Source organism: Pangasianodon hypophthalmus, chromosome 18, assembly GCF_027358585.1.
Source record: "Pangasianodon hypophthalmus isolate fPanHyp1 chromosome 18, fPanHyp1.pri, whole genome shotgun sequence".
NCBI lineage: Eukaryota > Metazoa > Chordata > Actinopteri > Siluriformes > Pangasiidae > Pangasianodon > Pangasianodon hypophthalmus.
This window is the reverse complement of record NC_069727.1, coordinates 720,452-732,852: the sequence shown is the minus strand read 5'-3', so window position 1 is coordinate 732,852 and position 12,401 is coordinate 720,452. Positions and strand designations below refer to the sequence as shown.

Here is a 12,401-nt window from a genome sequence, read left to right as displayed (position 1 = left end):
ACCATGGACTTGAAGAAACGACATTTTGTTCCAATGTATACAAGTTACATAGAAGAATGACAGTAAAAACTCACTTGACTTGACTTGAAGATGTAATGTCTGAACTTAAAATTTTGCAGATGAATTGTTAACTAAAATGAGAATTGCCAGCGGGGACTGCTGTGCTTGCAGGTTCCACTGGCCAGGTACAACACGAGTTGTGGAGCCACACTGGTTTGCCTTGAGCCTTAACAGCCTTCAGGACCACTAGGTATGAGCTTTTTCACCTAGGAGTAAGAGCAGAAAGTTAATAAACACCAGGTTTAAATTCATAATATAGTTTTTCAGATGGTTCAGGCAGCATCTCAGATGGTTTCGTGTAGCCTTCCAATTCCTATTCAAAAGAACAGACGATTTAGTTAGAAATCTTTCATATTTTCATCCACCCACAGTAAAGACAGCCTCTCTTTAGAGAGAGGAACAGCAGATTACAGGTTAATCAGTCTCCTCATCAGGACCTTCTGTGGGAAAAACCTGTAGTTGTATGGGATCTGACATAGCAGAATGCAATGGGAAGGGCCATTTTAGTCTTGTTGCACTGATTATATTGGTCAGATAATATGTTAAAAATTAGGTAACGTGGAATCTATGCATAACAGAATTCCAATCTGAGAATCACAGTTTGCACAGCGTTTTGTTGACCCTTTACAGATTCGAATGATGTATTGCTCTTATCTGTATGATCAAAACTGACAGAGTAATTTAAGTTCTTTTTGGCGTTATCAGGAGAAGATGCCACAGAACGCGCCGGCGCGTTGGTCGATCCCAGAGGGTTAATTACTATTTTGGCATCTTCATTCTTCATGCTGGCTACACTTTGGTCATTTACTAAATCTGTCAACACATAACAACATACCTGTAGCATTAGGAGCCTGTCATGTGAACGAAGTCAATCTGTAAATGTGTGAATAGGCCTACAAGCAGCAACAGATGTTCATGTAAACCTGTTCCTTTCCCTGTTGATTATCAAATGTGATCCGTCCCTTTGCTTACACGCACTGGGTCATTTATGTGAAAACAAGCACTGGAAGCAAACTAGATGGGCAAACTAAATGGCCATCTGTGTGAACCCAGACTTCGAATGCATTAGGAACACAGCATTTAGAAGTCATTTATGTTTTTCTGGCTCAGTATATAAACACTATCTTTCAGCTAGATTTTTACAGAAGTCATTCTCTGGTGTGTGTGCATGTTTGCATGCCTGAAACCACACAGGAAATGTGCTCTAATCTGCTCTTGAGTTGCCAGGGAAACCAGGTCTGTGGTCAGATGTGTGAGCTAAACATTTTATATAGTGAACTTAGAAGGCAACTGAAACTCATGTAACATATTACAGAACAGCTGTCTATGCAAGATGGCTTTGCCAGCAAAGTGGGAAAGCTATGGTGCTTCCAAATTTGAACAAAGTTACTACACTAGTACTATACCAAAAGCATAGCATGAGTCTGTATAAATGTTAACAGTCTGTTTCTATGCCAGAATACATGCACGTGTCAGAGTTTAGCTGCTTAGGCTGAAACCATTTGTGGTAATCCATAGGCTTCAGCATCATCATGTCAAAATAGCAAAAAATCAAATCTTGATTATCCAGAGGTGTCTGAGATAAGTCTGTCCATGGGGGGGGGGGGGGTGATTCTCGTCTCCATCAGAATCAGAAAAGATTAGCAGGATTGAGTTATATAGGGAGAAGAAAGAACCTTTATAGAAAGAATCTTATATAGAGAGAAGAAAGAACCTCATATCAAGAATGTCTCTGAGCAGACGTGTTGCCTAGCACAATATGGAAGATTTGTCAAATTAAATCAGAGACAGCATGAATAACATGGAAACAAGAGGGCATATCTTGCATGTTGAGGGTAAATTTTAGAGAATAGTTATAGGCAATTGGTCTCATGTGGGTGCCATGTTTCTGACTGAGCACCCCTGTGGCATAGCCTTGTTGTTCAGGGACACGAAGGTGCATGCTGTCTATAAACTGCAGCTTGTTTAGTTGGTGTTTGGAGTGCTTGAATGCAGTGCATGATCATGGAGGGCATAGTCAGGGATCCAGTAATGGTGGTGATTAACCACACCTAGAAAAAACATCATATCCTTCTATGTTTTAGGCACTGGAAGTCTTTTTTTCTGTCTCTTCAATCTGAGGAGATGGATATCTGTCCTATTGACAGGATATGGTCTAAGTATTGCACCTGAGGCTGTGCAAACTGTAACTTGGCCAAAAAGGTGCAATGACCTTTGTCAGCTAATGTGGAGAGGAGTTTCAGTGAGTCTGTGACACACATATCATAGCTTGTAGCTGCTAAAGGTAGGTCATCTGCAAACTGGATCAGAACTGTTCCTTCAGACCTGTCAAAGTCCTCCAAGTCCCTTTTTACAGTGGCTCATTAAATGGTTGGACTCTCTGTATAACCCTATGGCAGTCGTGTCTATGTGTATTGCTTACCATCACATTCAAACGCAAACAGATACAGACTATCAGGATGCAATGCAATTGAGAAAAAGGCAGAACACAGTCTACTACTGTAAAATGCATAGCGTTAACTGGTATGGAATTTAAGGTCATGTTAGTGTCTGGTACTAAGGGTGTAATGGGAATGACCATTTGATTAATAGCTAGGTTACATGGACATTTTGTCTCTTTTGGAACATCTTGTTGTAATAGTAAATCAATAACTTGCTATATCCCTTTTAAAAGCTTCTGGGGCTAGGCAGTATTGTTTCTCACATGGCAGAGGGACACCACAACATGAGTTTGGCAGATGAAAAAAGACCCATGCGAATCTTGTGTTTTGCCTAAAAGCTAGAATTAACCACAGATAGTGCAGGTAGTGGTGAAATGTCAATATTAGGTGGCAGAGGTTATACTGAGTTCAATTGCTTGTGTGGACAGTGGTTGTCTCAAATTCAACAAGAAGTGTCTCTCACTAAGGACAAAAAAATGCCTGTATCAGCTTCAAACTTAGAACTTTCATTTGTGTTATTGCCAAAATCATAGGACCCAAACTTTGCGCACGACATCTGGGTTTGAAAGAGAAAGACATGTGGGTTTGAGGTTTCTACCTCAAAAATTTCCATCAGCTCAGGTGTTAAATCAACTTTAAAAGTGCAGCCTTCTGGCACAATGTTGACTGAGGCAGAGGTGAAGCTGAGTATACCTACTATCATTACACTTATTAAATTCAGGCAGCAGGCAAAGAGACTTTCCAGTAATCATCACTAATGGACTTGTCCCTTGCTTTACTGGACTTTCCTCCCATTGCAATTTGCTACTGTCAGTTCAAGTTATCGTTCAAGTTAAGTTCATGGTTCAGGTTAAAGTCACACATACGTCACACCAAGTCAGAGCAATTCACAGTTACAGTCACAGTCACACACATTTATGCACACACAATATCACACAGACCTGTATTTGAAGAGTAAATTTTCCTCTATCTGCTGTGGGCCACCCAAACCCCCCACCACTCCCTCCAGCAATGGCAGTAGTCCTTTCAGTTACAGACCAGCCACATCTTGGTTCACCTCTTTAGCTTGACCTGTTTTTAGGCCACCTTTGTATTACCACTGTTAGAGAATGGCATTAGTCCTTTTCTTTATGAGCTCTCAGCTAGACCCAATCTACTCTCTACTCTGAGCTCAAGGATCCTCTCGAACCAAAGTAAGAGTTAGGGTTCACTAAATATGTAAAAATAAATAAATAAATAAATAAATAAATAAAAATAATAATAATTTAGACGCTTACCTTGTCTTTTTTGGGATCCCAATTTCTGACACCAGGATTGTTAGAGAATTTTCCCGATTCCCCAAATAAAATCACCAGACAGTCTTACAGATCAAAAGGAGAGAAGTTTATTCTTTCTTGGCAGAGGGACACACTTCAGCAATACAGCAACAGTAAGTTTTCACTTCAGCTATACAGCAAGAGCGAGCCCACGATTTAAGCGATAGAACAATTTCTCATAAGTTACAAAATAATGAATATTCATAATTGTATAGAAAGGGCGTATAAATGTTTCTATATCTCACTGATACAATCATCATATCAAAACAGTGATTAAAGATAGAAGCAAATTTCTCCGATAACTAACACGATCACTCAGTCGTTCATCCGCATTTATTTTTAGGAAAAATAAGATCCAACACTGTAATGTTATTCCTAGTAAAGTTATCGCACTTTGTAACGTATTTTGTCATCAGAGCTATTTTTATAGTTTCTATCACTGGCCATCCACCATACATGGAGTCTTTAAAGTCTCCACCATATTTCTCACGCGATTGTTATCTCACATGGTTCATGGTTATACATTTTAATAAGCGCAGCATGAATGTTCACACGGACACGCAAGCTTTAGAGCAGAGCATTCGTCCACAAACAGACACTTGCTCTCCATCTCTCTATGTTTTTCTCACATGCACACCTTCCTCCTTTCCTCTCTTCTCTCTCTAACACACATATGCAACTCTTTTTCTGTCCCTATTTAAAATTAGGTTCATAGTTAAGCAGTTGATTGGTGTTTCTTCTTTTCTCTCTGTAATTCAGTAAATTCTATTTTTAAAATAAATTCTACATTATTGAACATCTTATTGCTCTTATCATGCTTTACTTTACTTTACTTACAGCAGGGCTCATGATTAAGTCCAGTTGTGTGTGACCAGTATGATGGCGACTGTGAAGATGTGTGTGTAGGGTGTTGTAGTCCATGGTGGCCATTTCTGTAGGCCACAAAGCAGTTTGGGAGCTTTGGTTTGTGGCGGCCATCTTTGATGATCAAATCATCATCAATCAAAATCAAAAACTTACGTTTACTGTTTTTACACAGCACCATATTTAAGAAAAATTTTAAGGGATATTTTTACTTACATTTTTGGGAGTACAGATGATGAATAAAATAAAATAAATAAAAGAAATAAAATTATTACCAGCTAGTTTACAGTTTAGGGTCTGAGCTTTCAAACTAATGTCGAAGATTCTAAACAAAAGTTATCAAGCTTTAATACTGGGCGAACAGGGGTATGAGTGGAGTCAGTAGAGCTCTGACCTGCACAGGTGACTCCAGCATGAGAGCAGTCAGTGTGTTTCTTCAGGGAATGATGACAGTCCCACAGGTGAATCTCATCCCCTCGACACTTCACTCTGTTCAGCCAGATAGTCCCTTCACCAGCACCAAACGAAACATTCCTATCAGCACTCAGCGCCGACCCACAGCCCAGCTGTCTGCACACCACCTGAGCGTTCCTGATGTTCCACTGATCATCACAAACGGAGCCCCACGTAGCGTTATGATACACCTCCAACCTCCCAGAGCAGCTTCCCTTTCCTCCACTCAGCCTGAGAGACCAGTGCTCTACATCACACACACCACACATGAGGAAACACACCAACACGTATGTTATATAACCAATATAACTCAACATTGTCTAGTTTACCAAAAACATATTAAGTTTGGGGTGTTCTGAAAACAAAACTTAGCCAACTATATAACATCCTGAAAATTGCTTACTTTGATATGTTTACAAATGAATGAATGAATGCACAAAATTATTTGAAGCAGTAAGATCAGCTTTGGGTTCTGTTTACTGATTTTATCTCTGTTGGTTTAATTTTCATGAAATGTGAGGAAGATTGATGCCCTCAGGATGGTTATATGAGAAAATACATTAAAGTCCTCTGAAAATGATTTTATAAACACATGAGGAAATATCTTCTGTCACTAACAAATGCAAATGAAGAACAGTACTGAAAGCTTTTCCTTATATATCCTTACTTGTGCAATGTTTCTGAGAGGGAAATGAAGAGCACTTTTCTTGTGTATGTGGAGACTTTCCATCATCTGCAGTAATAAAATACAATTAATGAAATTAACAAAGGTTTATCTTTCAGAGCAGACTTTTCTCAGACTTTTAACACTATTTTATGTCAAATATACTTTATATTTCAGCCACATTAGTTATACACTATTCATAATGAAACATTGCAGTTTATGGTAATGTACAGAACCAGAAAAGTCTGAATCCACCCACCTGTGCAGATAATACGAGCCACCTCATCACCATTATCACAGTTGTTCTGTCCCCAGGGTGAAGATGGACACTGCCACAGATTAGAGTCGTGTTTCCTACACTTCAGATAATCCAGCCAGTTAGGAGCAGATTTTACTCGTGCTTTAGCGTTTGACAGACTACCACTTCTTCCACAGTTCAGCTCTCGACACACCATGTTTACTGTCTCATCATCCATCTGATTGTGACACACATTACCCCAGGTTCCATTGTAGAACACTTCCAGATTCCCCTCACAGCCCTCCGTGAGTTGGATCTCTTTAAACTCTGGTGGAAGAAGAATGACTTGCCCTTACTTTGTAAAAATCCTGTTTTATTGACTCAGTAAAATATGTGTAATATTATCTTAATGTAAAAAGATATTCAACATGGATTACATTTATAAACAGTTCTTTAATTTGATGTTCAATTTCAGAAACTTTGAGATGATGGGACCTCAGTATTTAAATACAAACATATACAGTCATGGGAAAAAGAACACCCTCCTTCAATTCCATGTTTTTATTTATCAGAGCCTTAATAACAATTGTGTGGCCCTCACCAACCTCAGGTGACAACAAAAACAGATTTCAATATGTATTCATTTTTTCGCAAAAAGTAAACCAACATTCAGAAACCAGGTGAGAACAAATAAGTACACCCTATAATTCAGTAACTTTTTCTGTAAGAGTTTATCAGTCTCTCACATTGTTTTAGAGAAATTTTGGCCAATTGATATTTGAGGGCATTTGTTTCTGCACAGCTCTCCTTTTGCATGACCCAATTCTGGGCCAGCTTAAGCTGCTGGATAGACGGCCTTGCATATGACTATTATTCTGTTATAAAGTGGAGTTTATTGTGGTCTCAGTGACTGCAAGTTTCCCAGGTCCTGTGGCTGCAAAACAAGCCCAAATCATCACCCCCCACCACCAGGCTTCACAGTTGGCATGAGGTGTTTGTGGTGATACAATGTGTTTGGTTTTCACCAAACATAGTGCTATGCATGATGAGCAGACATCTCCACCTTAGCCTTATCAGTCTAAAGGATACTGTTCCTGAACTTTTGTGGTTTGTTCAGATGCAATTTTGCAAACCCAAGTCGTGCTGCCATATTCTTTTTGGAGAGAAGGGCCTTTTTCCCAGCCTCTCTTCCATGAAAGTTATACTTGTTCAGTCTTATAATGATTGTATTTTAATGAACAAAAACATTTAATGTGATTAAAGAGGTCATATCTCTGGGCATTAAATGGTGTGACCTTGGACAGAAAATGCTGGGACACCCACTCCTGGGAAGTCTTGAAGGTGCTTCATTTGTAAACAATTGTACGCACTGTAGAATGGTGCATTTAAAAATGTTTGACGATGGCCTTATAAACCTTCTCAGATTGATGAGCAGCAATAATTGCTTCTAAGAGATCATGGCTGATGTCCCTTCTTCTTGGCATGATGTAGACACACACCTGAGTGCTCCAGAACACGAAACAGCCAAAAGTTCTGCCTTTACAGAGGTAGTCACACTTCTTGATGATTAACTAATTGTGTGCATCTCATTAGTAACAACTAGCTGCTAATTACTCTCTTAATAATTGGGGTATTTTTACTTCCTGGTTTCTGAATGTTGGTTTACTTTTTTGGGGAAAAAATGATTACATATTAAAATATGTTGTGCTTTTTTGTTGTCCCTTGAGGTTATTTCTTTGTTTATAGAAGTTGGTGAGGTCCACAGAATTGGTATTTAGACCCTGATAAATAAAAACATTGAAGGGGGTGTACTTTCTTTGTCCCAAGACTGTATATGTTTTACACATTTAATGGGTTTAATCTCAGACATCACACTGTACCTGAGCACACGACTCCTACGTCCTTCTGGTGCCCACATTCTCCCTCTTCACACAGCTGAAATCTGCAGTTCCACAGGGACGTCTCGCTCCCCTCACACTCCACCTCATTCAGCCATATGGACCCAGTTCCAGGACCAAACCAGGCTGGTATGTGGGTACTGAGGGCCTCTCCACACTGCAGCTGTCTGCACACCACCTGCGCATCCTCAATATCCCACGAGTCATCACACACTGTCCCCCACGAGCCGCTGTGGAAAACCTCCAGCCTTCCTGCACAGTCTCCCCCAGAACCAACCAGCCTGATGGACCTCGGGACTGGGTTCAAGATTTTTTTTTATTTAATAAGTTTATATATATAAAACTTACATAACTTTGTAAAATATTTGATTAGTCTGTGTATTTTATAAGAATAATTTAAAACTATAAAACATTTGTGGTTGCTCATTGGTAGGTGTTGTGCTGCTTACCTGAGCAGGTGATGTACAGCTGTTCCCCAGAGCCGCAGTTGACAGGTTGTGCACTGCTGCAGTTCCCCAGATGAGCTTCACTCCCAGAGCAGCTGAAACCTGTTACACACATGTGTTTGTGTTCAGTGGTGGATGGAGAGGAGCGGTAGTTCAGCACGGAGCCACAGCCCAGCTGTCTGCAGAGCACAGACGCCTCAGACAGACTCCACGAGTCCAGGAGAACTCTCCTCCAGTCCTGCCTGAAATAAATCTCCACCTCCCCCTGACACTCGCTCCCTCCAGACAACCGCACTCGCCCCTCATGAAATGCCACGGATGATCCTGAAGCAGAAGAACATCATTTAAATATTCTAATGAACACTGACTTTATTCATTAACGTGGTGTATGTGACGTTAATATCTCACCGTTACAGATGACTCCAGCATCGTGTTTATGAGAGCATGCAGCTCGACTCCATGATGAGATGCCACATTGTGATAGGTGTGTCTCCTTCCCCTGACAATCAAACACATCAGCCCAGATGTGGCCACTCCCCTCCCCAAACCAGTCCACCTCCACCACAGCCACAGCACTCCCACAATCCAGCTGTGCACAGAGAACATCTGCAGCTCTCATATCCCAGCCTACAGCACAAACTGTGCCCCACTCACTGAGGTACTGGAGCTCCACTCGACCAGAACAGGAGTCCGGTCCGTTCACCAGCCGAGCCTCTGTGTGACCTGAACAAACAGCCGAGAGCTCAGTGAAAGAGGAAAATTAACAAAGGCACCTCAAAGTTTGATTGACAGGTATGTGGTCTCTATTTAAACAGAAGTTAAATCATGATACTTAACCAGAACATTTTAATCCCACATCATTGTAATGGGAGCAGTCTGAGTGTTTGAGTGAAGATGATGTTGGACAGAAGTAAATCTCAGATTCGTTGCCTCTACACTGAAGCTCCTCTTTCCACACCTGACCCTCCCCTCGGCCAAAAGCAGCTGATCCCAGCACCTCCACAGGAATCCCACAGCCCAGCTCTCGACACACAACCTCTGCATCCTGCTGGTCAAAGTCAGCATCACACACTGTGGACCAGGAACCTCCATGAAACACCTCCACTCTCCCAGAGCACCGGTGAGGACCAGCAGTGAGTCTCACATTTTCACCTGTGTTTTATTTCATTGTGTAAATATCAAGAAATCATTATAAAATAAAATCTAAGTTTTATTAAAATTAATTTATTGGTATAATTCAAAGTAATCAATTCAATCATAATAATAATTTAACTAACTGTAATGTTTTTTTCTAAATACAGCAGTTTACCTGAGCAGGTGACTCCAGCATCCAGTCTATGACCACAACTATCCCCCCTCCCACTTGAGCTACAGTCCTTCAGTGTCGACTCTGATCCACTACAGTGCACATTATTCATCCAGATTGGTCCTGATCCTTGTCCAAAGTGACCAGCATACTGCACATCTACAGGCTCCCCACAGCGCAGCTCTCTACACACCACTGCAGCATCTTTCGTATCCCAGCTAAAATGACACACTGTTCCCCACTGTCCATCATGAAGAACCTCCACTCTCCCAGCACAGCGACTTCCACCATTCACCAACCTCACACTGCCTGAGAGAGAGAGAGAATTTATGGTTTATGACAGGACACGCACACTCTCGCTCACACACAGACACACACACTCTTGCTCACACCCTCGCACACACACACACACACACTCTCTCTCTCTCACATACGCACTCTCTCTCTCTCAGACACACAATCTCTCTCTCTCTAACACACACACAGACACTCACACACTCTCACACACACTCTCTCTCTCTTTCACACACACACACACACACACACACACACATTCTCTCTCTCTCGCACACACACCCACACACAATCATACACACTCACATACACACTCTCTCTCTCACAGAGAAATTATTTTTCATTGTTTCTTAAATTGTGAAAGATTAAGAAAGTTGGTTTATATGCTGCACAGCTTTTGGTGAACGGTTTAGTGAGCAGATGTTTATTTTTGGTTATTCTTATGGTAAAACAAAAAAGAAAAAAGGTTGACTAATTAATTGTCTTTTTGGACAGGCAAAGATGGCCATTTATTTCAGTAGAAAGAAAAAAATAGAAGGAATTTTCAACTGTGATTGTTTGCCAGTGTTCAAGTGTTTGGTCAAAGCAAGGATAATGATGGAATATAAATACTGTGTTAAAATGAAGGATGTGGAAATGGGACTTTAAAGCTGTTTTATTCTCACACACACACAAACACACGCACACCCACACCCCCACACACACACACAATCTTTCTCTCAAACACACACTCGAACATGGACTAATGTTACTCATTATTTATGTTTTTTACTCACAATAAATCATGTGTAAACTCTAAACATTAATCTGGACCTGATTTTATAACTGAAGCTTCAGAAAAACCCCTGAGGATGATGTGTGTACGCTCATGTACAGCTTTTTACATTCTATAAAAATGAAACACTTTTATAAAGTTACGATCACTCCAGGAAAATTTCTCACATTTCATGATTAAAAATCGTCCCTACTGTTAAAGAGAGAAGTGTGTGATGTTTTAGTGTGAATAATCAGTGTGTACTTACCAGCTGCTGTGAGTGTGAGTGTGGATGAGAGAAGAATAAAAGTCAGACAGATTTCCATCTCCCTCCTCGCTGTACACGATGTGTTCACCTCCACTCGCCCAGAGAGACTGAGAGAAGTGTGTCCCCTCACTCAGCCCCCTACAGAGAGAGAGACAGAGAGACAGACAGAGAGAGAGAGGCAGCCAATCATACTCCCTGTTACCTTATTAGAAAGATGAGAGGAAATCATCACACAGCCTCAATAACAAATCAGATGAGGCATTTTTCACTTTCTCCATATATATCAAAATAACGTCAGCACTGAGGAACAGAGCTCCGCCTCCCGTCTCTGAGGTGTGTGACTGATGAACAGAGCTCCGCCTCCCGTCTCTGAGGTGTGTGACTGATGAACAGAGCTCCGCCTCCCGTCTCTGAGGTGTGTGACTGAGGAACAGAGCTCCGCCTCCCGTCTCTGAGGTGTGTGACTGATGAGAGTCGACCACATCACACACTGATTTCAGAGAGAGGAAGCACTCGGCTGTGGTACAGCATTAATGCCTGACAGCTGCACAGAGCAGATACACACACTGATAAACCACTGCAGCACACTGCAACTACATCAGCTAAACATACCTTCTACACACACACACATACACACTAATATTTTTCAGTACTACACTATTATAACATTATTTTTATTACATGAATACATTAAACCACATTAAACAATTTTTAGACTTTTTACTGAAGTTAAACATTTATTTCCTAAGCATTATTAGACATATTAGAGATTTGACTCTATTCAAAAAGTGCATCCTTTCATTTTCACTTAGATATTATTTTTAAAGTGTACACACAAATACACAAATACATATTAATATTGTTAATAATAAAAATAAATGTTTAGTGTTATTTATAATTTGACATTTTTTCCATCCACAAGATGGCAGTAAAGCACTTCCAAACTGAGATTTCTGTTTAGTGAAATGTGTTTTTCTCTTAACTGACCTGCTGAGGGCGCTGTTAGGATGCTGCTGGATTATTATTATTATTATTATTATTATTATTATTATTGTTGTTGTTGTTGACAATTATTTTTTACCATAAGACAAATTAAAAAACAAAATTTTTTTTTTTTACAATTTACAGTATTGCAATGTTGAGAATGTTAAATTATTTTTATTTATATTAAGTAATAAAGCAATATAAATAAACATTAACACAACATATTACATTATTACACACACACATTATATATATATATATACTGAGTACATTAACTTATAATGCATTTTATATGTATAATATATAAACAACAAATAGACCAATTTATAAAGAGAATGCATTGCACTATTTGATGTTATTTTATTGTCTATACATGACTACATACAAAAAACATTTTATTGTACAGCAATTTTAA

The 12,401-nt window shown here is 39.9% G+C and overlaps 1 protein-coding gene across 1 annotated transcript; it reads right to left on the bottom strand.

Moving 5' to 3' along the window:
* Nucleotides 1–3,862: 3,862 nt before the first annotated feature.
* On the bottom strand, nucleotides 3,863–11,621 carry LOC113524705 (scavenger receptor cysteine-rich type 1 protein M130-like). The gene is made up of 9 exons (XM_053241858.1): nucleotides 11,003–11,621; nucleotides 9,690–9,995; nucleotides 9,218–9,532; nucleotides 8,789–9,103; nucleotides 8,384–8,704; nucleotides 7,917–8,231; nucleotides 6,058–6,363; nucleotides 5,802–5,867; nucleotides 3,863–5,381 (listed from the first exon to the last, which is right to left on the bottom strand). The coding sequence occupies exons 1-9, from the start codon at nucleotides 11,058–11,060 to the stop codon at nucleotides 4,987–4,989; spliced, it is 2,397 nt and encodes a 798-aa protein (XP_053097833.1). The 5' UTR covers nucleotides 11,061–11,621; the 3' UTR covers nucleotides 3,863–4,986.
* Nucleotides 11,622–12,401: the final 780 nt, after the last annotated feature.

What these genes read in the sequence shown, in the direction of transcription:
- LOC113524705 (XM_053241858.1), bottom strand. Translation starts at nt 11,060, where the DNA reads ATGGAAATCTGTCTGACTTTTATTCTTCTCTCATCCACACTCACACTC. An exon ending in ACTCACACTCACAGCAGCTG is followed by an intron (nt 9,996 to 11,002) that starts GTAAGTACACAC and finishes TCTCTCTCTCAG; the next exon opens with GCAGTGTGAGGTTGGTGAAT. An exon ending in CGTAGGAGTCGTGTGCTCAG is followed by an intron (nt 6,364 to 7,916) that starts GTACAGTGTGAT and finishes TTCTTCCACCAG; the next exon opens with AGTTTAAAGAGATCCAACTC.